Consider the following 26,373-nt stretch of genomic DNA (forward strand, 5'->3'; position numbering starts at 1 on the left):
ATATTAACCAGGTGAAATTGTGTCACTTCTCTTGCGTTCATTGCACGCAGAGTCAGTGTATATGCAACAGTTTGGGCCACCTAATTTGCCAGAATTTTACGTAATTATGACATAACATTAAAGGTTGTGCAATGTAACAGGAATATTTAGACTTATGGATGCCAACCGTTGTTGGCATGTTGTTGTTTTCGAGATGATAGTTTCCTGATTCGACCATATTAATGACCTAAGGCTCGTATTTATGTGTGTTATTATGTTATAACTATTTGGTAGAGTGATTTGGTAGAGCAGTCTGACTGAGCAGTGGTAGGCGCCAGCAGGCTCGTAAGCATTCATTCAAACAGCACTTTCGTGCGTTTTGCCAGCAGCTCTTCGTTGTGCTTCAAGCATTGCGCTGTTTATGACTTCAAGCCTATCAACTCCCGAGATTAGGCTGGTGTAACCGATGTGAAATGGCTAGCTAGTTAGCGGGGTGCGCGCTAATAGCGTTTCAAATGTCACTCGCTCTGAGACTTGGAGTGGTTGTTCCCCTTGCTCTGCATGGGTAACGCTGCTTCGAGGTTGGCTGTTGTCGATGTGTTCCTGGTTCGAGCCCAGGTAGGAGCGAGGAGAGGGACGGAAGCTATACTGTTACACTGGCAATACTGAAGTGCCTATAAGAACATCCAACAGTCAAAGGTTAATGAAATACAAATGGTATAGAGAGAAATAGTCCTATTATTCCTATAATAACTACAACCTAAAACTTCTTACCTGGGAATATTGAAGGCTCATGTTAAAAGGAACCACCAGCCTTCATATGTTCTCATGTTCTGAGCAAGGAACTTAAACGTTAGCTTTCATACATGGCACATATTGCACTTTTACTTTCTTCTCCAACACTTTGTTTTTGCATTATTTCAACCAAATTGAACATGTTACATTATTTATTTGAGGCTAAATTGATTTTATTGATGTATTATATTAATTTAAAATAAGTGTTCATTCAGTATTGTTGTAAATGTAATTATTACAAATAAATGTAAAAAAATCGGCCGATTAATCGGCACCAGCTTTTTTGGCCCTCCAATAATCGGTATCAGTATCGGCGTTGAAAAATCATAATCTGTCGACCTCGACTCCAGACATAACATTTGGCATTCAGGCCAAAGAGTTCAATCTTAGTTTCATCAGACCAGAGAATCTTGTTTATCATTTTCTGAGAGTCCTTTGCCATTAGGCAAACTCCAAGCGGGCTGTCATGTACCTTTTACTGAGGAGTTGCTTCCGTCTGGCCACTCTACCATAAAGGCTTGATTGGTAGAGTGCTGCAGAGATGGTTGTCCTTCTGGAAGGTTCTCCCATCTCCACAGAGCAACTCTTGTGCTCTTGTCACCTCCCTGACCAAGGCCCCTCTCCCCCATTGCTCAGTTTGACTGGGTGGCCAGCTCTTTAAAGAGTCTTGATGGTTGCAAACTTCTTCCAATTAATAATGATGAAGGCTACTGTGTTCTTGGGGACCTTCAATGCTGTAGACATTTTTTGGTACCCTTCCCCAGATCTTCCCCAGACCTCATGGTTTGGTTTTAGCTCTGACATGCCCTGTCAACTGTGGGACGTTATGTCGACAGGTGTGTGCCTTTCCAAATCATGTCCAATCAATTGAATTTAACACAGGGGGACTCCAATCCAGTTGTCGAAACATCTCAAGGATGATCAATGGAAACAACTCAATTTCGAGTCACATAGCAAAGGTATTTCTGTTTTTTATTTTTAATAAATTTGCAACATTTCTGAACACTTGTTTTCACTTTGTTATTATGGGGTATTGTGTGTAGATTGATGAGGGAAAATGTAATTGAATTCAATCCATTTTAGAATAAGGCTGTAGCGTAACAAAATGTGGAAAAAGGGAAGGGGTCTGAAGTAATCTGAAGTAATCTCTGTGAGGGGGATGTTACATAAGCACAGGGAATGACAGTCAGAGAGAACCATATCAAATTCAGACAGTCACTAACTTTCACAGCTTTTCTCAAAGGGAATAAAATATAAACGGTAGAGGAAAAGGTCAGATGAAGTTGAGAGGATAAAGAGAAAAGGTACAAATACAGCTTTTATTTTGTGCCTTAATTCTCTTCTTCAAAAAATTATTCATACTTGGCAGTAGAGACTAGAGACAAAGCTTCTTCAAAAAAATATTCATGCTTGGCAGTAGAGATTAGAGACAAAGCTTAGTGTTTTCAGTGAGGAGTTTTTAAGAATATCAGGGTGCACTGTACTATATATTCTGGTTCTGGTGTTAACCCAAAAAGTCTTCCCAAAGTTAGTCACCAACGCCCTAACACTGGACCACTGCAGGGCTTCCACCTATCCCACCGTCCCCTCTGCCCTGGTTTAGAGCCCTAACACTGGACCACTGCAGGGCTTCCACCTATCCCACCGTCCCCTCTGCCCTGGTTTAGAGCCCTAACACTGGACCACTGCAGGGCTTCCACCTATCCCACCGTCCCCTCTGCCCTGGTTTAGAGCTCTAACACTGGACCACTGCAGGGCTTGGCTTCCACCTATCCCACCGTCCCCTCTGCCCTGGTTTAGAGCCCTAACACTGGACCACTGCAGGGCTTCCACCTATCCCACCGTCCCCTCTGCCCTGGTTTAGAGCTCTAACACTGGACCACTGCAGGGCTTGGCTTCCACCTATCCCACCGTCCCCTATGCCCTGGTTTAGAGTTCTAACACTGGACCACTGCAGGGCTTGGCTTCCACCTATCCCACCGTCCCCTCTGCCCTGGTTTAGAGTTCTAACACTGGACCACTGCAGGGCTTGGCTTCCACCTATCCCACCGTCCCCTCTGCCCTGGTTTAGAGCTCTAGGTCCCTGTAGAATTAACTTTGTGGTCCATGAATGAGCTCTCTCTCTTTTCCTCTTTCCCTGTTACCCCCCTCTATCTCTCTCTCTCTCTCTCACCTCACTCTCCAACAAACATCTGCCTGTTGTGTAATTTCCCTGGTCCAGCCAGCCTACACAATTGCTCCTTGGTATGTCAGGCATGTGAGAGAGATAGACCCTCATTCTCTATCCCTCTTTCTCTCCCTGTCTTTCTGTCTATCCGTGACAATGGCCCTGGTTGTGTGTTGATGTGTAGGCTATGGGGCTGATGCATGCCGATCTGGATTGATACACCCATGACATCAGAAGGCGGGCTGAATTAATGATTTGTACTAGACAGTTTGCTGTGGGTCAGTTTGTAGGTCAGTCTGCTGCTTGACTAGCAATTCCAATATACTGTTCATCAAAGCCATGGCCCATATTCTTAAAGAGTCTCTGAGTAGAAGTGCTGATCTAGGATCAGTTTTGTCTTTGAGATCACAATGCATATTATATGGCCAGGGAGGACTTGATCCTAGATCAGCACTCCTACTCTGAGAGGTTTTGTGAGTATGGGCCCAGCACTTTAGTGGACATGAGAGTAATCTTGTCCCCAAGGAGATTAACATTGTTGTATTGGGACTAAAAGTCCCAATACGACATATCACTTTACATTTTTATTTTAGGAGAAATGTATATTTTATCTGAATTTGATCGAAGTCTTGTCAATAAAAGTGAGGTCAAGAGAAGATCACAAGAGTGAATACACAGCAGGATCGAAGCCACTGTCCACATAAGACGGTAATGACCCACATTATACAGAGTCCTTATTGTTTTTGAATAAGTATTTTGGCACTCTGAATATAGCCAATTTATCATCTGACCATATCCTGTGATTTATTTATTCTGTATGTTTTATCACTCATACAGTGCTCAGGCCTTTAGCCTATTTTACACACCTGCTGCCTTACCCTTACTAGCCAACCACTAGTGGCCTTGAAACACATTGCTTATTAGCAGTTCAGCACATTAGCATTTCTCGTACTTTTACACAAAATCAAGATGAACCTTTACCATCCTAATAGACATTGAACATCTATAACCAAACTGGCTACACTCTGTTGTTGGCCGATGGTAGCTATAGCTAGCCACATGCTAACCTTAGTGCTAACGTTGCTAACGTTACTACAGTAGCAGCAGTAACAGTAAATCCAGGTATAATGTCTAACATAAATATTGGCTACCATGATATCCTGCAAGTTATATAAAAGCAATAAAGATTCAGCAAAAATAAAGACATACCTTGAAATAAACAATGACATTAATCCGATTACTATTTGACCATTCATTTCTGCAAAAGGTGCTGTGTTTATTGAGTTCTTGTAGCTTGCTTGCTAGCTTATTCAACCCTAAAACACCTTGCTAAATCTGAGTGGGCCAGTTCGTTTTGCTATTGTTGGTGTAGAATTTTTGATGAATGTAATTCAAATTGCGAAAATAGTGTATAATTAGTATGTGTTTTATAAACTGTTGCATAAAGACAGTTTAGATGGATTATAATCAATCTACACTGTTAGATTTGTGGAATATATATCGTGCAAACTTTCTTTTAACTCAGTATGTTGAAATAAGATAATGGACTATCACAAATGGAGTAACTTGCGGTACATGCTGTAGGCCTATGCTGAAAAAAACAGCTGTTCTGTCAGGACATGAACTCAGCACAAAAAGAAACGTCCTCTCACTATGAACTGTATTTATTTTCAGCAAAATTAACATGTGTAAATATTTGTATGAACATAAGATTCAACAACTGAGACATAAACTGAACAAGTTCCACAGACATGTGACTAACAAAAACATGACTCGTCAGTGAAGAGCACTTCTTGCCAGTCCTGTCTGGGCCAGCGATGGTGGGTTTGTGCCCATAGGCGACGTTGTTGCCGGGAATGTCTGGTGAAGACCTGCCTTACAACAGGCCTACAAGCCCTCAGTCCAGCCTCTCTCAGCCTATTGTGGACAGTCTGAGCACTGATGGAGGGATTGTGCGTTGCTGGTGTAACTCGGGCAGTTGTTGTTGCCATCCTGTACCTGTCCCGCAGGTGTGATGTTCGAATGTACCGATCCTGTGCAGGTGTTGTTACACGTGGTCTGCCACTGCGAGGATGATCAGCTGTCTGTCCTGTCTGCTTGTATCTCTGTCAAAGGCATCTCACAGTACGGACATGGCAATTGATTGCCCTGGCCACATCTGCAGTCCTCATGCCTCCTTGCAGCATGCCTAAGGCACATTCATGCAGATGAGCAGGGAATATTTATTTTGGTGTTTTTCAGGGTCAGTGGAAAGGCCTCTTTATAGTATCCTAAGTTTTCATAGCTGTGACCTTAATTGCCTACCGTCTGTAAGCTGTTAGTGTCTTAATGACCGTTCCACAGGTGCATGTTCATTCGTTGTTTATGGTTCATTGAACAAGCATGGGAAACAGTTTTTAAACCCTTTACAATGAAGAGCTGTTAAGTTATTTCAATTTTAACTAATTATCTTTGAAAGACAGGGTACTGAAAAGGGACGTTTCTTTTTTTGCTGAGTTTGTGTTCCTCATGTGTTTTCCATATGGCCACTGTGGTATGTATGGCTGTATATAGCTGTATGAGGTTTTTGGAGTAAGTAAGAGGCATATAGTGACACACAGGGTTGATTAAGGGCGGGAGCTTGGGTAGTTAGGGGGCTGAGGTCAGACATTCGATCTTTTCAGACCACTCCCCATGAGTTCCTTATGAGCTGGCCACAGGACCTTGTGCCTGCTGCCGACATCACAGGATGAGAGACAGGTATACTATCTCTCTCTCTCTCTCTCTCTCTCTCTATATATATATATATAGGTATATATATATATATACCTATCTCTCTCTCTTAAAGGATCATTTAGGTTTCAAGGCTCTCTCATTTCCAAGATGGACCAGTGAATACAGGCTGTCAAGATCAACAGTTCCCCTGTTGTATATGCTGTGTTGCTGGGAGGCAGAGGTTCGAGGTAGAGGGGGAGAGGTGGGAGGAAGATGGGGGAGAGGTGGGGTTCCCATACTGTGAGACCTTGGCTAGGTCCAGAGCCAGAACTGGTCCCCAAGACGAAGACCCACCCTGATACAGCTGTGCTGTTATACAGTCACACTTACACCCGCACAGGTCACAGGGTGCACTGGTGTGAACACACACACACACACACACACATATATATATGAACCCCCTCCCGCCTCATGTCCTTCTGCGATGTTGATGATGATGATAATGGGAATTCCATTTGGCCCGAGTGATCCTCATCTTTCAAAAAGACTTCCCGTCAGAAATGAATTGGCTTACTGTTGACAGGAAAGATGGAAGACTCTGAATGTATGGCAGTAGGCTGATAGTCATGGCTGTTACTATGGGCATCTCCTTGGACTATCTGTGGCCCTCAGCAAGCGTCTTTATCCTGGTCCTGGACACCCACTGGGTGTGCAGGCTTTTTTCCCACCCAGCAGTAAGGCACCTGATTCCACTCATCAAAGGCTTAATGAGGAGTTGATTAGTTGAATCAGGTGTGAGAGAATGGGCACACCCAGAGTTGAAGACATTCTGAGACGAGTTCTAAGAAGTTGGAGTTCCAAGCCATTCTAGAAGTAAGAGGGAAAGATGGAGGAAACAAAATGGCGTAACCTCTTTTCTAAGTTGTCAGCTAAGTTGTCACTGAGCTTCGAGGCCCAGTGTTTGTGTGGTTGGTCCTTTCTGGTACCATACAGTTCCAGTGGTAGTACACAGACAATGGCTGTGATTCTCTGTAGGCCAGAGTCTGCAGTAGCGAGCGAGCGTACCCACTCCCCACGGAATGACTAGCCTCTGGAACATTATAGGGCAGAGGCGTCAGATATGGCCCTCACACAGGGAGGGGTCTGTGTAGGCCGGTCTGAGGGGGGTTCACTGCCACAAAGATCTGTCTGTCCTCCTCTGGAGCAGAGAATGTGAGTGTCATCGGTCATTGTTGGGGGAGAGAGGGATGGAGGGAATGAGAGGGGGGGAAGGACAGAGGAGTAATGTTGCTGTCACTCCTGTCTCGTTTGGATGAGTTTGGGCTGAGAGTGAGCGTGAGAGCAGGCTGGTGTTTGCAGGGGAAAGGATAGACTCGGGACACAGGACATCACCGTGCTACTGACAGATAGGATACAGCAATGGGAGAGAAGGACTGAGGCTGATGCTATGATGCCAGGGCCTGCCTCTGACTGACCTTAGAGGAACTTTCTTTTTGGACCATGGCTTTTGCTGTCATTTTTGTCTCAAATCAAAACAAATCAACGTGCCGAGTTTTGGGACTTAGAGGATGCTTGACCCATTGCAAGATGGATGGCTTATATCGCTTTCATTGTACATGACGGAGATGTGTATTTGGCCAGATGACATTTCTTTCTTAGGCCTGAGGCTTGAAATCGAGAGTTATTGTCTGAAATAAACCAATGCTGAGGTGGGTCTCGGCAGGTGTGATGTTGTTGGTGTTTATCCGTATGTTGTATTTTGTATGTGGATGTTTGTATTGTTTGAAACTGAATAATAGTTGTGTTGTAAAACGTGCAAGGTCATTCTCTAACATCTCTCTTTTTATTCTGTCTCCCAAGTCCAACTCCTGAAGTCCACAGAACTCGGTCGCCACAGTCTTCTCTACTTGAAGGAGATCGGCGATGGCTGGTTCGGAAAGGTAAAACCACTCTCTCCCTCCTCACGTTTACTTGTGAATTCTTTTGGTTGTATTTTGTTGGTTATTTTCGCTGTGCTGGAGGCTACTGTACAGGATTATGAGAGGTAGCTAGATGAAATGTTCTGTCACGTTCACGGTTGTTGTGCCCTGAGCTGTGATCCCAGTCGTGGTAAGGAGCGAGCCTGTTCAAATGGCTGACGGTGCATTACCTGTAATATGTGTCTGTAACGGTAATCCTGGGCTGATCCCCGTGATGTTTCCCTGACTGACTGACACGGCCGGGTACAGAGAGGTAGAACGCCACACAAAGGACTTGTGGTCCTCTGTAGCTCTGTTGGTAGAGCATGGCGCTTGCAACACCAGGATAACTTGATTCCCGGGACCACACATACATGAAAAATGTGTTTTGGATAAAAGCGTCTGCTGAATGGCATATATTACTCAGGGAGAACCATATAGCCTGCCCTAGCAATGCAGGAGTTTTACTTTACATTTCACTCATTTCACTGTTCCTATTACTGTGTAATTATGATTTTAAAGACTGTAACAAGGATTGCAGTTACTCATTGGGTTCATGGTTATGAATATAGTGTGAAAATGAGTAGTTACAAGACATGTTACATTGTGCAGGTTCCTGTATGGCTCAGTTGGTAGGGCACGATGCTTGCAATACCTGATTGTCTGTTGGATTCCTGGGGTCACTGATACGTAAAGTCACTGCAAGTCACTATGGCTAGAAGTGTCTGTTAAATGGCATATTAATATGTGAAGTGGTAGTAGAAGGTTTACCCAGGCTTTCATGCGATCAGCTTACTCTGAGCTACTCTGACATGAAGATAACTGATTATCGTCATTCTCTCGTTCCCTCCCTTTGTCTGTTCTCTCTCACACTCATACACTCGTGCACACACCCTTTCCCCACACTTGTGTATCTTGACTGGGTATGTCCATTCTTGTGTGTCTGTCTCTGTGACCGCATGCACACCACTGTCACGTGTGGTTCTGTATTTCTTGTTGGTCTCTATATTAATCTGCATGTCCTGTGTATGCCTCTCTGTCTCTGTGTATGCCTCTCTGTGTATGCCTCTCTGTCTCTATGTATCTCTCTGTTTACTTGCATTTGTGTGACTGTCCCATCCGCCTTTCGCCTGAACGTGTGTGTATCCTCCTCAATCATGTTTGTCCTCCACAATAACCACTTCCGTGTGTGTACTGTTTGGGAATTATTTTTTTGTGTGCCTTTCCTCTGTCTTTGTCTCTGACTGTCTCGCTGCGTGTCTCTCTGTTTGAATTTGTGTTTATGTCTTCCATTCCTCCCCATCTGTCTCTGTGTTTCTGTGTGTGTGTGTGTGTGTGTATGTGTGTGTTGTGCGTACCCTCTCGGTGTGTCTCTGTGGCTCTATTACCAGGTTCTCCTGGGGGAGGTGAATGCGGGTCTCAGCACCACCCAGGTGGTGGTTAAAGAGCTAAAGGCCAGTGCCAGTGTTCAGGACCAGATGCACTTCCTGGAAGAGGCCCAGCCATACCGGTGAACAGACTTAATCTTTCTCTGTCTATCTTTCCCACTTTTTCTGGAATTGACCTTGAGTTGATTGAAGACCAAGTCCTGTTTCTTTATTTGTCATGACAGTGCTTTGTGCCGACACTAACTCTGTGACATTGCACCCGTCCGTCTCCAGTGCCCTCCAGCACCCAGCCCTCCTGCAGTGCCTGGCGCAGTGCACTGAGGTCACCCCTTACCTGCTGGTCATGGAGTTCTGCCCTTTGGTGAGTACTAAACTGGACTGTGAATGTCACTGCACCACTTCATATAGGCCTGCCTATCTGTCTAAGGCCATTGTAGTCAGTAGCCTGCTGGACTAGCTAGAGTCATGGTCCAGCGTCTATTGCGATCTCTTTACTGTAGGCAGTCTATGACCCTCATCATCTATTGGACTGATTGGACTACTGGACCACTGTATATCTGGCTACTATAATCACGTCTATGATACTCATCTTTGTACTGATGTGATTGTTCCAATATATTATATTAGTTTGCATTTGTCTGCCCTCCAGTGACCAGATATTGTAATACTGGCTGAGTGAGCAATTAACTGATTGTGACGTATCCATTCTGAGGGAAGACCTACCTACACTCATTGACAGGACGTTTCACTTCCAAAAAGTCCTTCAGCCTGTGTGCAGTGACCTAGCTGTACTGTAATTAGCAGCATCCTTTACTGTCTAAGCAGCATCCTTTATTGTGTCAATATCTAAATATCTCTAATATCTCCACTAGGGTTCCATTTAAATTCCAGTCAATTCAGGAAGTCCAAATTCCAATTCCAGTTCTCCTCAATGCTTTTTAATGATGGACATTTTGAATTGAGTTTGCTTTCTGAATTGAGTGGAATTGAAATTGGAATTGCCTCATACTCGGATCTTCACTATATCTAGGTAGGCCGTCATTGTAAATAAGAATGTGTTCTTAACTGACTTGCCTAGTTAAATAACGGTAAAAAACAACAACATCTCTATATATCTCCTCCATGTCACCAGGGTGATGTGAAAGGGTACATGCGGAGCTGTCGGACTGCAGACACAATGACCCCTGATCCCCTGATACTGCAGAGGATGGCCTGTGAGATTGCCTCAGGACTCCTGCACCTACACAAACACAACTTCGTACACAGGTGGGTGTCACTTCCTCTATCTATATATAATTACCACTATGTTATAGTCTTTATACTACAACCCACTCATTGGAATTATACTGTTATCACCCTGTAGGCTGGTGGTACCCGGTAGTCACGTGCTGCCAGACGTCACATCATATTCTTGTTCTGTAGAAACCTATGACAAACTAGGTTCCCAGAATCCCGTAGCTGTGAGTTGTTGGATTTCTTCTTGGTTCCTATTGGTTCCCTCCTGTAACAATATCCTGGTGCTGCCTGAGTGCCTCTTCATAGACTCCAGCATCAGTGATTTTGTTGCAGGGGGAGACCTCTTCTCTCCAGAGTGACCCCTTCTCTTCACTGTCTACACAGCATCCACTTATAAGGAATGGTTCAAATGGATGAGTAAAACTGTATTGATTGACTGCATGAAGTTCTGTAAGGCTTTTAGTGCAGTATTGAAAATGTCAGACTGTCCATTGACTCACCATGATAACTTGCCCGTTATGCATATACATCATCAATCAATTATCATCTCATGTACAATTGTGTTCTCTGTCTTCCCTGCAGTGACTTGGCCCTGAGAAACTGCCTTTTGACCGCTGACGTCACAGTGAAGATTGGAGACTACGGCTTGTCACACAATAAGTACAAAGATGACTACTTTGTGACGTCAGACCAGATGTACGTGCCACTGCGTTGGATCGCTCCAGAACTCATAGATGAAGTCCATGGCAACCTACTGGTAGTAGGCCAGAGCAAACAGAGCAACGTCTGGTAAGAATATCAATCGACTGATAGATAAATAGATTGATTCAGCCAAATTCTGGATGAAGACCAATCTCAATGGAGCATGCTTTTTAGTCGAGGAATCTGTGTCCAGGAAACCGACCCTATCTGGATTTTGGTCTCAGTGATTGTAATTGCCCAATGTTTTCCCCAATAAATATGGATTGTTATGCTTTACATGTAAGTAAGCATTTCACTGTTAGTCCACACCTTTTGTTTACGAAGTATGTGTCATTTGATTTGTTGCTCTTCCCCGTGATTCTATAGTCTGATGTTTTTTCAGGTCTCTGGGTGTGACTATCTGGGAGTTGTTTGAGTTGGGCAACCAGCCGTACAGACACTATTCTGACAGACAGGTCCTGACGTACGCTGTGAGGGAACAGCAGCTCCGACTGCCCAAGCCCCTGCTCAATATACCCCTGGCAGAGCGCTGGTGAGTGTCTCACACTCTCTCACACACACACACACATGCACACACATACACACAGACACACACACACACACACACACACACACACACAGTTACGTTCCCCAGTTTATGTGTTGTAGTTTGTGTATTTGCATGTGTTTATTTCAGGAAATGGCTTCCTGAAATCCCTCAAGCAGCTGATTGGTCGACTCCATGGCTAAGTGGAGAGCTGACCCCGCCCCCTCGTCAAGACACAGCTGTCTCCAATTACCCATTCCTTCTGAAGCTATATAAAAGCCAGTGTTCTGTTCAGGAGGGAGGTTCATTGCTGGGAGGTCATTGCAGAGAGATTGAATGTGATAGAGAATCATTGCTGAGAGAGGAGGCTGTGGATAATTTACTATGTTAGTTGTTGGTAGCAGTTGGTATGTTCTGTGAGTTTGTTTCTCAGATAGAGCTTATTTGATGTCCTTTGTTTCTTAGTTTGTTTGAGAAATGATTTGTTCTCCTGTTTCATTTGTTCCCAGGGGGGAAGGGACCTAGGGAGTGCTTAGGCAAGAGGCCCGTGGGCATACATGTACCCGTAGTATATTCATTGTCTAGGCACAATAGGTAAGACCTGGGCGGACCACCCCCTGTATTTTGGTTAGGGCACCAGGTGGTGCTAAAGTAGGTAAGTAGTGGGTAGGCAGGTAAGATAGGAGAGGGGGGTCTTTCTTTGCTTTGGTTCCATCCAGCCCCTTTTTCCCCATATTACCGTGTAAAGGAATAAAGTCCTTGTAAACGGTACCACATTCTGCCTGTTGTCATCCTTACTCACGCCTACAGTCCATACCTCTTTCACTTCACGGAGAGTTTAGTTGTAGCAGGGTGTTGCGTTCCCTCGTCATAGAGGCGTGCGTAACATAATGGGGGCTCATCCGGGGTCCATTATGTTACGCACGCCTCTATGAAGAGGGAACGCAACACCCTGCTACAACTAAACTCTCCGTGAACATACCAACTGCTACCACCAACTAACATAGTAAATTATCCACAGCCTCCTCTCTCAGCAATGACCCTCTATCACATTCAATCGCTCTGCAATGACCTCCCAGCAATGAACCTCCCTCCTGAACAGAACACTGGCTTTTATATAGCTTCAGAAGGAATGGGTAATTGGAGACAGCTGTGTCTTGACGAGGGGGCGGGGTCAGCTCTCCACTTAGCCATGGAGTCGACCAATCAGCTGCTTGAGGGATTTCAGGAAGCCATTTCCTGAAATAAACACATGCAAATACACAAACTACAACACATAAACTGGGGAACGTAACACACACACACACAGGGAGACAGACGGACTGACAGACACACACAGACAAACGTCATCCCACACATATTCTGCGTCCCAAATGGCACCCTATTTAGTGCCTAGGGCTCTGGTCAAACATTGTGCACTAAATAGAGAATAGTGTGGCATTTTGGACACAGACATAAAATGACTGATGTGTGATGTACTACTTTTGACTACAGCCGATAGATTCATTTGTGGTTCATTATATCTTCCTGTATCCCATGGTTGTTGTAATGGTTGTCGTGGTGTGTGTATGTGCGTGTGTTCTTGTGTCACCAGGTATGAGGTGATGCAGTTCTGCTGGCTCCAACCAGACCAGAGGCCCAATGCAGAGGAGGTCCACCTGTTACTCAGCTACCTGTGTGCTAAGGGGGCCAACGAGGCCGAGGAGGACTTTGAGAGGCGCTGGAACTCCCTGCGTCCCAACCCCAACGCTGGCCCCAACAACAGCCTCCACCATGGGGCAGGAGCCCTGGCCATTGGTACGTTTACGACACTTTTTATTGCTCCTGTCTACTTTGCATTATGTTTTATTGTCTGCTTCTGTTTTAAAATAAAATACAAATCTGCACATTGCTCTTTTCAGGAACACTTTAGTTCAGAGAAATATACTGTCCTCAAATGACCCAAATGAAGAAGAAATAGTGTGTGATTATAAATGTTTACTCATTACTCGGGGCGGCAGTAGCCTCGTGGTTAGAGCATTGGGCCAGTAACCGAAAAGTCGGTAGATCGAATCCCCGAGCTGACAAGGTAAAAATCTGTCGTTCTGCCCCTGAACAAGGCAGTTAACCTACGGTTCCCCAGTAGGCCGTCATTGTAAATAAGAATTTGTTCTTAACTGACTTGCCTAGTTAAATAAAGATAAGATAATACTCACATACTCAGGGCCCACCAACCCTGCTTTAGTTGATTACAGTCTGCTGCTGTTTGACATGAAATTTTCCCTTAAGGGATTACCAAAGCACTTATCTGTCTACAGACCTTCCCTCCTCCTCCTTCCCCCTGCTGGAGCAGTTCTCTGGATGCGACGGCTACCACAGTGAGTCAGGAGATGATATACTGACCGTGACCGAGACCAGCCACGGCCTGAACTTCGAGTACAAGTGGGAGAAGGCTCGGGCGGGGGCGGAGCAGCCTTACCACTGTGCTGCCTTGTCCTCCAGCGGTACCCTGGGGGCCGTCAACTACCACCGCCAGGACCTGTACTACCCCCCTGGGCCAGGGGGCATGGTGGGGGGCTGTGGTGGGGTGGCCTACTACGAGCCCAAGATGCTGCATGGTTCTGGGGTCGGGGTGGTGCCGGTGCTCAGCGCCTGTAGTCCTTCAGTGAGCGCTGAGTACTACGTCCGCATGGAGGAGCCTGGTGTGGACTGTCACATCAACATGGACCTGGACTACACCATGTGCTCCTACAGCCCAGACTACCAGGGCAGCAACGGGAGCTTCCTGACAGGCAGTGGCAGTGCAGACTCAGGGGAGTGTATTATGGGGATGGGTGCATGTCCCTCCCAGACCCACTCCAAGCCTGTGGACTCGTACTGGTCGGCAGACATTCGTAAAGCTGGGCGTGGTGGAGCGTATGACTCGGACCCAGATGGAAGCCCGGCCATCTCCCTGACCATGGAACCCCTGCTGGGGCAAGTCTCTGACTCCAGCCCCCTGAGACCCTGGGAGGCTGGTCATTACGTCTCCTACAAGGACCGGGATGGGGGCTTCTACTACGAACACTCACCCCCTATGGGCATAGGCCACCACATGGGTCTGGGTCTGGACCATCACCAGCACTACCTGATGGGGCGGGAACACTCTCCCCCTGAGCCCCACCAGGAGAGCTGGGGGTCCCGGAGCCTGCGTCAGGCCCTGGGGGAACTGGAAAACCCTCTGGGGATATCTCCCTCCATCAGTACCCCTCCCCAGGGTGGTGGTCCTCCTTTTGGAGTAGGGGACCCCTACCTGGAGACGACCGAGGGACCAGGCTCCATCATTGGGGGGAGTAGCGTCACTGGGGGTTACTATGACATGATGGGTTCTCTGAGGAAAACCATGCCGACCATGCCAGGCCACACCCACTCAGTCAGCATCACCATGGCGTCGGAAGACTCGGACGAGGAAGAGGATATATTCTCAGAGAGGCAGAGAATCAACAGTAGTAACACCTGGCCCTCTAATCTCTCTAACCATTGCACTAACAACAACAGTCTAGGACTGGGCCGTAGTAGACAGGCTGGCTGTAGGCAACAACAGGATGCCTATGTAGACTTCCTCTACACTATGCCCACTACCGACATAGAGGACTCGTGGCCTGAGGAGCACAACCTGACCTTCCGCTCCTCTGTCTCTGCTGCAGTTAAACCCATAGACTGCCTGGAGGCTACGGCGGCTTCGGCTAAAGACAGCAGCTGTCTATCCCTGGGGAAGCATCATACCCTGATACCCTCCGACGACACCTACAACACCTACATCTATCTGTGCCATGAGAAGGAGGGGGAGAGGGAGGTGAAGCCACCACCAATCGAGTGCTGCCACTCTCATTTCGTCGACCCCCTTACAGGCCTAGTGGTGCGAAACTACACCTGTGATGGCTACAGAGATCAGATTGTAGAGATGCTCAACAATGAGGAAGAGAGTGTGAATCTGTCTCCAGCACCGGGAGGGCCTAGTGTGTCTAAATCAACCCTGACACACAACACTAACACAACCACAACCGTAACCAACCTTGACCACCCTGAGCAGTATGTTGACATCACTATGGACGATACCCTTTCCATAGACCACAAGCAAGAGGTTGTCACAGAAGACAAAGGGGTTCTCACTGATCCTAAACCAGAGGACATGACAATGGCTGCCCCACTTCCCTCAGTGAATGTGCCTGGCCTAGTCTGCTTGGTTGAGCCAGAGTCAGAGCTGAGCCATACGTTAGACAGCGGTCTGGACAGAGACCACTGCTCCAGCATCAGTCTAGTGGACATCTCCGACTGCTATACCGACGACGATGATGAAGACGATGACATTACTGACGTGACCTCAGGGATCTTTCCTGACGAGGTGTCGGCCGGGGACCTTAAAGCCTCCCCCTCCTTGGCCGGTCCCCTCAAGTCCCTGCAGAAGGATTCCATGGACTTGATGCCTTTAGCGGCCAGCTCCACCACAGAGCCATTCAGCCCTGCCTCCAGCTCCTCCCACCCATCTAGTTCCTCCCCCAAGGCAATGGATAGCGGGTACGACACAGAGAATAACGAGAGCCCAGAGTTCGTCCCCAAGGAGCCCCACAATGAGCCCCGGGACCCAAAGACATTCACCCAGCCACTTGGGGAGTCTGTCCTGGACACCAGCCTGGATGAAGAGGGGGAGGAGGGGGGAGAGGAGGCCGAAGTGGCCCCACCGGAGGATGAGGATGAACCTACCCTGGATGAAGATGTGACTCTAGCAGCCTCACAGACCACAGACAAAGAGAAGGAGCTGGCCCCCCTCAGTGAGAAGAACCCTTACAGGGACTCTGCCTACTTTTCTGACTATGAGAATGAGCGCCTTTCCAGGGATGATGAGGATGAGAAAGTGGGGGGTGATGAAAATGTAGGAGTGGAGGAGGGAGAAAAGGAGGAGAGCCTGACAAGGAAGAGGGAACTCAGCCCTCTCCGTATAGAAGAGGAGGGAGAGGGGGAGATGAGCCTGACAGAGAAGAGGGAACTAAGCCCTCTTCATATAGAGGAAGAGGAGGAGGGAGAGGGGGAGGTGAGCCTGAAAGAGAAGAGGGAACTCAGCCCTCTTCATATAGAGGAAGAGGAGGAGGGAGAGGGGGAGGTGAGCCTGACAGAGAAGAGGGAACTCAGCCCTCTTCATATAGAGGAAGAGGAGGAGAGTCTGACAGAGAGGGAGCTCAGCCCTCTTCATATAGAGGAAGAGGAGGAGAGTCTGACAGAGAGGGAGCTCAGCCCTCTTCATATAGAGGAAGAGGAGGAGGGAGATGAGACCTCAGCTCTTCTGGAGGAGAGTGAAGACCCAGAGATGGAGGGTTGCCTGGCAGAAGAGTGCCACCATGATGAAGGGCTGGAGCTGGGGCTAGAATTGGCCTCCAATATCTCTGGAGAAGTAGAGGAAGGGTCAGAGGGATGGCCTGCCCAGGAGGAGCCCTCTTCACTGGGAGACTGGGCAGCAGAGGTGGTGGGGGCTATGGAAGAAGCCCTGGGGGAACTCCAGAGGAGCAGCAGTACTGAAACCAACTCTGGTACCAAGGAGGAGGAGGAAGAGGAAGGAGAGCGAAGAGACATGGAGGACTCATCTGAAGCCTTAGAATTAGCAGATGTCCTAGAAGAAGCATCTTCCGAAAGGTCAGAGAGCATTGACAAGGACGATGATGATGAAGAGAACGGACCTCCCGCACGACGTCAACGCTTCTCCTCCTCCTCCCCTCCCTCCATTCCTCCTCCTCCTCTCCCCCCGATGACTCCTCCTCCGGTCCGGGTGTCGCTCACAGACGGGGGGGAGGCGGATGAGGAGGACGGAGATGGTGACTCGGATGACAGTGAGTCAGATGAGGAGCTGAGGTGTTACAGTGTTCAAGAGGAGCAGAGTGGAGGGGAGGAGAGCGGGGAGGAGAACCATGTGGTACCCATCGTGGTCAGCGACTGTAGCGATGCTCATAACCTACGTAGTCTACTGAAGGTGCCTACGACGCTCACCTCAGAGTCGCTCGCTGATGACCTGCTGGGACGAAAGAAGAAGGTGGTGTCCTTCTTTGATGATGTCACTGTTTACTTGTTTGACCAGGTGAGTAGTCAATCACAGATGAAGGAAAACAAGATAACGGAAATGGTAGTTTCTGCATCATGCTAGTTCACAAGTTCATGGTCATTTTCTGCTTTTTTCATTCTATCTAAGTCACATGGTATAAGACAAATAAGATATTTTTTTGTGCCTTGAATTAAACTAGACATACTACTATAGACACTGAACAAAAATATAAACGCAACATGTAAAGTGTTGGTCCCATGTTTAATGAGCTAAAAGTAAAATAATCCCATAAAGTTTCCATACGTACAAAAACTTTATTTCTCTCAAATTTTGTGAACAAATTTGTTTACATCCCTGTTAGGGAGCATTTTTCCTTTGCCAAGATACTCCATCCACCTGACAGATGTGTCATATTAAGAAGCAGATTAAACAGCATGATTATTACACAGGTGCACCTTGTGCTGGGGACAATGAAAGGCCACTTTAAAATGTGCAGTTTTGTTGTGTTGGAAAAATCATTCTGATTGGCTCGGCATGGCTCCCTGCTGGGTGCCTAGTGGGTGGGCCTATGCCCTCCATGGTCCACCCATGGCTGCACCCCTGCCCAGTCATGTGAAATCCATAGATTAGAGCCTAATGCATTTATTTAAATTTACTTATTACCTTATATGTAACTCGGTAAAATCTTAGACATTTTTGCATGTTGTGTTTATATTTTTGTTTAAAATGCAAACTAACCATAGTTCTAACCTTTTGACTACTGTCCATTTCCAGCAGAGCCCAACTAAAGAGCTGGCTGAGCATGGTTTCCCTCCAGAAGCTGAGACCAGCGGGCAGGGTTCAGAGAGCAAACAACCAACCTCTGATGACTCCTCAGACGGAAACATCTCAGAAGAGAGTAAGTTCACTAGTCCAGAGTCCACTACTTACATTGAAACATTGATTGAAGTCAATCAGCATTTCATAATCAATCTCAAATCTATGATGTTTCCTGATGTTTCCAAACTGCTCCCTTTCTCTTCCTCTCTCCATATCTACTTTCCTCCCTCCCTCTCTCTCTCTTCCTTTCTCTCTACCTTCCTCCCTCTTTCACTTCAGGTGCAGGGTATGAGTGGGAGGATGACTTCCCCTTGTTGCCCCTCCCGACTTCCTCATCCAAGATGGCTGCCTCCTCCTCAGCCTCAACCCCCTCCACACCCAGCCTGCCCCCCACCTCCAAGGCCCCGGAGCCCAAACCAGCGGTGCAGTACTCCCGCTTCACCGTTTCCCCTAGCCATGTGTCTCGCTTCTCCATCACACACGTCTCCGACTCCGACATAGACTCTGGTCCAGGTGAGTGATGTTTCAATGGAAACATGTCTTGAGGAGAACTTATTGTATGGATTTTACAAAGTAAATAATGAAACATAATGAATAAGTTGTAACTATCCACCTCTTTCTCTCTCTCTCTCTCGCACTTTCTGTCGCCCTCTCCCTCTGTCACTCTCCCTCTGTCTCTCTCTCCATCTCTTCAGGGAGCAGTGAGGATGGGGACAGAGAGTAGACAGCCACCCAGGAGCTGCACCACATAAACTTATCGTGACTTTTATGTAGAGCTTTTTGGACATCAGGTTTCTGAAAAGACAGTGCCTCTTATTGTTTATGGTGTGGAAGAAGAGGGGAAAAGAGAATCAACTCTTATGAGAATATATAAAATAATATATGATAATACAGTTGAAATTGGAAGTTTACATACACCTCAGCCAAATACAGCTTTTCACAATTCCTTACATTTAATCCTAGTAAAAATTCCCTGTCTTAGGTCAGTTAGGATCACCACTTAATTTTAAGAATGTCAAATGTCAGATTAATACTAGAGAGAATGATTTATTTCAGCCTTTATTTCTTTCATCACATTCCCAGTGGGTCAGAAGTTTACATACACTCAATTAGTATTTGGTAGCATTGCCTTTAAATTGTTTCACTTGGGTCAAACGTTTTGGGTAGCCTTCCACAAGCTTCCCACAATAAGTTGGGTGGATTTTGGCCCATTCCTCCTGACAGGGCTGGTGTAACTGTATCAGGTTTGAAGGCCTCCTTGCTCACACATGCTTTTTCAGTTCTGCCCACAAATTTTCTATAGGATTGAGGTCAGGGCTTTGTGATAACCACTCCAATACCTTTACTTTGTTGTCCTTAAGCCATTTTGCCACATCTTTGGAAGTATGCTTGGGGTCATTGTCCATTTGGAAGACCCATTTGCGACCAAGCTTTAATTTCCTGACTGGTGTCTTGAGATGTTGCTTCAATATATCCACATAAGTTTCCTCCCTGATGATGTCATCTATTTTGTGAAGTGCACCAGTCCCTCCTGCAGCAAAGTACCCCCCGAACATGATGCTGCCACCCCCGTGCTTCACAGTTGGGATGGTGTTCTTCGGCTTGCAAGGAAGTGGTTCCGTTCATCACAAAGCCCTGACCTCAATCCTATAGAAAATTTGTGGGCAGAACTGGAAAAGCATGTGCGAGCATGGAGGCCTACAAACCTGACTCAGTTACACCAGCCCTGTCAGGAGGAATGAGGCAATATTCACCCAACGTATTGTGGGAAGCTTGTGAAAGGCTACCTGAAACGTTTGACCCAGGTTAAACAATTTAAAGGCAATGCTACCAAATACTAATTGAGTGTATGTAAACTACTGACACACTGGGAATGTGATGAAAGAAATAAAAACTGAAATAAATCATTCTCTCTCTACAATTTTTCTGATTTATTCACATTCTTAAAATAAAGTGGTGATCCTAACTAACCTAAGACAGGGAATTTTTACTAGGATTAAGTCAGGAATTGTGACAAAAACTTAGTTTAAATGTATTTGGCTAAGGTGTATGTATACTTCCTACTTCAATTGTAAATACACAGAGTAATATATGTTACAAAGAACTTATATGCAGGTAAAGACTTTTATGTTGCGTTCAACATATTTTTTGAGCGACAACACAAATCTATGGACGAACTTTGGAACGTTGTTTGCCACCATAGTCATCATTCATTTACAGTATGTTATGGAGAGCAAAAAACATGGGTATCTAAACAGGACACACCGTGTACCCCACTCAGAGGAGGAGGGAGTGACAAAAATGGAGGAAAGGACAGAATCCAGGCTTTTCACTGAAGGATCGGTGTTGGAAAGTGACCAACAACATATCTTGGAGACATTGCTTCACCTGTCCTCTTCAAATATAAATGAAATTGCACATGTAATATAATAACGTTACATGTTTCCAAACACTTTTACATCCATTGAAGAGAATAATGGGACACCTAAGTGTATGTGAAGGAATGGAGCTATTGAACAAGGCAGAAAGTTGTTGCCTTGAAATGACTGTATTAGCAGAGATGATCAATGCTGCATTTAGTGACTCCAGAGTTTCCTATAAGGAGTAGGACCACCACTGTATTGTACTGTATGTATCGCCCTTTTGATTCCCACCAATCAGAATTCCAGAGTCACTATTCTTCTCCCTCTGTCTGTGTGGGTCACTATTCCCCTCCCTCTGAATGCCTAGGGTGTAATCATTAGTGCACACCGTAGCAAACAGTTGCAAAACGTTTTGCGCCGGAAAACAAATTCAGGTATGTCCTTCCCCTGTTGGTTCCGTTTGCTTCCGTTTTGGTTCGAGTGAATCCACCTCTGCTTTTACATACATCCCTGGACTTATTGTGAGAATCCATCAAGTCAGTTTCGAGGCAATATCATTCAGATGACTTTTAATAAATGCTGTACTTCTTTTTTAGGATTTTGGATCCACGTGCTTTGCAGCAGGTAGTGTGGGTAAATCACAGCATATGTTGGCTTCTGTGTTGAGCTGCACGTCATCACATGCTGTGTAATAGGTCTCCTTGTCTTGAGGTGAAGATTCTTTGTTAAATTATCAAAGAACTTGTACATTTCCGATTCTGAAAATCGTACTGCAGTATAAGAACAGCAAGCTTACAAATACACAGATAAACTTACAGATACAGTAGCATATCATTTTTATAGAACACCTTTGATGAAATTATCACTTTTAAGAAATAGGAAACCTAAAAATGAAACTTAAAGAATGGAATAACAAACAAATTATTTTCAAGTGGCTCAAGTGGCTTCGGTAACATGTTGAAGATGAAATAATCCAATGACTATTGGAAGAGCACAGAACTGAGTACTTGTTCAGTGTTAACATATTGTTTATGTTCAGCTGTGTGGTGGTCAAGGGTTTGGTGATGCTACATGGGTTTGTCGTTGTGTAATGTTTCACGGTTGTGTTCATGATTTTAACAATGGAAGGTGCATTTGGAATTTATGGACCTTACATTGCTATGTACAGTATGTGAAAATGTATGTGCTATAGAAAGGAAGACAGGTGGTTGTGGGTGTAACATAGAAAGCATTCCGTACAGTCAGGCTGGTAAGATAATGCAGTATTACATCAGTATCACTGCAGCATGGTCGCAGGTATGTTTGTGCAGTCTTGCCTACCTCAATCACCATAGGTTGGCAAGACAGTACAAACAGATCTGGGACCAGGCTAATATCATTGTAGGCTTTAGCTTCAAAGAACCAGGGTGCCAATTTATTTCAACACCTAGATATAGAATTACATACAGTAGGTTCTATTTCTATGGTTCTCAGATCCACTCTAGTCTCCAAGCAGTCAGTGTGTTTTGTTCTGTTTGTTTGCCTTTCTAGAGCTTTAATATTGTTCACTAGTATAGTGTCTATAGATCTATCTAGACCGCCGTCTGTGTATGTACTATTTTTATATCTCAAAAAAAGAAAGAAGATATCAAGAAATGACCTGGAAGTGGGAGATAAAAGGAGATGTCTTTGTTTTATTGTTGCCAAAGAGATATATTTAATGAAGTCATGAGGCAAACAGCAACAGGAATATATATTTGATCTATAATGTTTTAACCCTACAGATGTAGGATCTTAATTTGAGACAGTTTGCTACAGCAGGAAAATAATCCCGCAGCAACAGGAAATGTGAATTTTGTGGGTTATAATTCATGAACATTTTTGTAGGGCTTGATACAATTTTCAAAGAGGAAATTACAAACTTCCAAAGGCTTTTTAAACATCAAATACTCTACAATTTTGAAACGCCCTGCATTGTAGGAAAGTTCTCCTGCAACAGGGTGATCAAATTAAGATCCTACATCTGTATAGCGAGACGATAGCCTGGGTACCAGTCTGTTTGTGTCATCATGCCACTGTAATGATGACACAAACCAACTGGTACCCAGGCTAGTGAGACAAAGGGGGTATTGTGATAAGGAGCAACATTTGGTAATGCGCTGGTTGTGATTTAAACGAGCAGGACTAGTTTAGGCATGCTGTCAGTAAATGTGCCCCACCCACACTCACTTACTGGTCACATGGTTACTTTCTGTACCTTATTATGAAATATAAATAAAGTCTGTTTTACACAAGGATGTGGGTCTCATGTATTACATAGCCTGGTCCCAAATCTGTTTGTGCTCTCTAGCCAACTCATAATGCTCACTTTAAAAAAAGAGTATAAAAGGAGACGTGCTTTTCAAGAGTTTCTTATAAACACAGTACAAACGCACAGGTAATATCTGGAATATACTCTGCAATATCACTTTATTTTCTCTAGTAAATTCAGTGTTTTTTCTATAAATGTACAGACAAATGAAACGGGATGAGAAGCAAATACATTTATAAAATAGTACGAAATACAACAACTCCTTTATATTGTTTTGTATTAATGTCATACTATACAGTTGATATATGCATGAATGCTTAATATTATTGTTTTTCTGTCATTTAAAATTTGAGAATAACAGTGAAAAGCATTTGAATGCTATAACTTACAGTATTGTGTATAACATTGACCTTTTCTTTCTCCATCTCTCCTAATCTAGTGTGCGGCTCAGACTCATGTAGAAATGTGTTTCTACAAGCCGCCATGCCCTGTGCTCTTTATATTCTCCCTGATACAGGCCCTTTAACATATACTGTATAACATAGTTTACTTTGTGACAAATGTATTGCTCACACAAACAAATTCAAAGAAATTCCTCCAAATCTTACAAATCGCTAATAGCAAGAAGTAAAATACGACTAGATCATAGAACTAGACACCCACAATAAGATAGATCAAACAATTACCTTTTCTTAAGCATATGCATACATTATTAACAAGGAACAGATTCAGTTATAATTTACTGCATACAGTTTATTACTGTTTTCAAATGCTTTAATTGTATTGAAGAGGCAGTCCAAGGCTAGGTGTGCTTGAATGCTATGGATAGTTTAGTCTGCTAAAACTTGTGCAGCACATGGTCTACACTACTTGTGAAAGATTAGTCCTGTGTGTGCTTGGATTTGTCAAACAAAATCAGGGTTCTTCTTCCAATTGGCTGGTTAAATGTATCTGTGCTTCACAGCAACCAATCAGAGGCAAGGATAATAGGAAGTAGAGCATGGAGCTAATAGAGGATTGGAGGAGGAGACTGGTCATCGACAGAGATGAGAGGCCTGGGTTGGTCCTCAGTGGCCTGGGCTGGTTCCTCCTGAGGCAGAGGGACACTGTACGGACAAGAGGGAGGGAAGACGGATAGGTGGAAGGAAGGGAGGAAGGGATAGGGACAGAATGGATGAAGAACGGGAGGAGAGGTGGAGGGAACCAAATGATCCATTAGTTATTAAGACAAACATTACGGAGTTCAGAGTAGAGAAGTTTGGCGAGTGAGTTTGGAGCTGCCTCTGAATGCAGATGGAATAAGGGTGAAATAAGGCTTTGATGTGTGCAAGGCAAGATTCTGTTAAGGCTCTAGTCAGTCTGTATCACTGAAGCTTTAGAAATGCGCGATAGAAATGTAAAGGTCATTTCTGATTGAGCCGACATAAGGTTTACTGTGAATGCAGTCTCCGCTAACGCAGGAACATTGCTTTGAAATGTAAATACGCTGTAATGCTGAACTTGCGCGATACATATTGAATAGAGCCCTAAATTAATATTTTCAGAATGTATATTATTATCTGGGTGGAATGCACAACCAATGCCCATCCCTGATTGGTTGGCGAGACACCGAATGAAAGCACTTCAATGATGACAAATATCCACTCTTTTCCGCCAAGTGACATCACTACTATGTGAGACAATCTGACGTAAGACAATAAAATAATGTCAACTGTTCAAGAGATAGTGGGGACTTCCAAAAGGACACCCCATTCCCTAAATAGTGTGCTGGCTCTGCAAAAGAATTATACACTATATAGGGAATAGGGTGCAATTTCAGACAAAGCCATAGAATGGGTGAATAGGCTAGGACCCTCCTCATGAAACCAGATGATGACAGGGAGGTGCACTAAGATAGCGGGAGGGAAAGATAGCAAGGCACATAGAAGGGAGAAGAAGCTGGTGAATGGCTGAATGGTGACATGGGAATCATCTTGTCACTTACGAGGGGTCCGTTTGACTCAAAAGCGGGCAAACTGTTCACTCAAAAGTCCCAAACTGAAAAGGTAAACAGTCCTATGGTGTGAACATTCATGTTCATTTAAAACATTGGGTAAATCATTTAGCTTACTTTTCAATACACTGTCTAACTTCTTAGTAAACTAACCATAGCCACAGTGTTCAAATAATAATGACATATTTATAACATATTTACATTTGTGTTGAACTTATAATTTACATAAACAATTAATCATTTAAAGACAGCAAAACATATTCAAAACACTGTTTTCACATAAGTCTACTGTAAGTTACTGTAAGTTACTGTAAGAAAAGCTACAGAATGTTATTGTAAATTCCAATTAAACTGGTTTAACAGTACATTCCTGTAAAGAGATGCAGTTAAAAACTGTTAAACCAAAGTTTCTTTGGAATTTACGGTAACATACTGTACTTTTTATACAGTAACTTACAGGTAACTTGCTGCCAGTAAGTTGTGTAAAAACAAAAGGACTTTTTTTTACTGTGTATGTTTAGTTTGACATATTTTGACAAAACCACAACTGATGTTAATAACACTAAAGTTAATAATCTTAGGCTATTATACCATTCACCAAAGCGTGTTACTCCCCAAAATGCAATTTGTTCAGTACAACAAAACAAAAGAACCAACATAAAAAAGTTACAAGCAAATAGAGAGGAGCGAGGCAAGCAAGCAAGCAGGCACACACAAATAAACAGGCATATGACACGTACACAAACATTCCACCAATCAAATGTCCACAGAGTACTGTAAATACAGACAACAGTTAAATGGCACGATACCCAGAGCAGGTTAGGAGGACTCACAGGTAAAGTTAATCTGCAGTAAGGAAAAATACCTCTTTGGGAGCAGCAGGAGGAGCTGGCCGGCTAGGGTATAGCGGTGGATCGGGGGTTGTTTGGATAGTTCCGCTAACACTTTGTTTGGATAGTCTCCATACAGATGTTCAGTAAATATTCAAACTGTTTAACAAACTATATACTAACCCTAGTTCCACCCACAAACCCGAACCCTCACAAGCTGCTATAAAACAACAAAGATGCAGTTTGAGCATCTATAGACCATCGATAGGTGACTATCTAAATAAAACAGGACCTACTGTACTGTACTAGAAAGGGCAGTGGGCAGACCACAATCCTGAAAATAACATTGAGATAGAAGGCGACAGCAAATGTGTAAAGTAAGGTGGAGTGAAGCACTGCATGCATGAGGAAGTGGGAGAGGAAGCTAAGGTGACGACTACTACTAGATGTGAACACAAACTAATTTGTACAATAGTAATATGGTTATTGTGGAAACACTTTACTTGACACACAGCATCATAACACGTTATGACACGGTCATAGCCATGTCACAATTAAGTGATAATGCCTGAGAAGCAGGTGTT

General features: G+C 44.6%; 2 protein-coding genes across 5 annotated transcripts in view; one reads left to right on the forward strand and one right to left on the reverse strand.

The window, feature by feature from the left end:
• The window catches only part of aatkb (apoptosis-associated tyrosine kinase b), a 41,300-nt gene extending 18,348 nt beyond the window's left edge, over positions 1–22,952 (forward strand). Inside the window, exons 3-13 of one of the 2 annotated variants that reach the window (XM_029640118.2) lie at positions 7,496–7,575; positions 8,985–9,103; positions 9,255–9,342; positions 10,114–10,247; positions 10,800–11,006; positions 11,302–11,451; positions 13,040–13,242; positions 13,743–17,530; positions 18,269–18,392; positions 18,593–18,826; positions 19,009–22,952. In XM_029640118.2, coding sequence (XP_029495978.2) covers positions 7,496–7,575; positions 8,985–9,103; positions 9,255–9,342; positions 10,114–10,247; positions 10,800–11,006; positions 11,302–11,451; positions 13,040–13,242; positions 13,743–17,530; positions 18,269–18,392; positions 18,593–18,826; positions 19,009–19,037 — 5,156 coding nt within the window. In that variant the 3' untranslated portion in view covers positions 19,038–22,952. The remainder of the gene's footprint in view (positions 1–7,495; positions 7,576–8,984; positions 9,104–9,254; positions 9,343–10,113; positions 10,248–10,799; positions 11,007–11,301; positions 11,452–13,039; positions 13,243–13,742; positions 17,531–18,268; positions 18,393–18,592; positions 18,827–19,008) is intronic. The other variant, XM_029640119.2, reaches the window with a different exon arrangement.
• The window catches only part of LOC115112985 (brain-specific angiogenesis inhibitor 1-associated protein 2-like), a 181,574-nt gene continuing 177,825 nt past the window's right edge, over positions 22,625–26,373 (reverse strand). For 2 of the 3 annotated variants that reach the window (XM_065012692.1, XM_029640123.2), the window contains one exon: positions 22,625–24,072. In XM_065012692.1, the coding sequence (XP_064868764.1) occupies positions 23,973–24,072 (100 nt within the window). In that variant the 3' untranslated portion in view covers positions 22,625–23,972. The other variant, XM_065012691.1, reaches the window with a different exon arrangement.

The sequence above is a fragment of the Oncorhynchus nerka genome, linkage group LG28, assembly GCF_034236695.1.
Source record: "Oncorhynchus nerka isolate Pitt River linkage group LG28, Oner_Uvic_2.0, whole genome shotgun sequence".
Lineage (NCBI taxonomy): Eukaryota > Metazoa > Chordata > Actinopteri > Salmoniformes > Salmonidae > Oncorhynchus > Oncorhynchus nerka.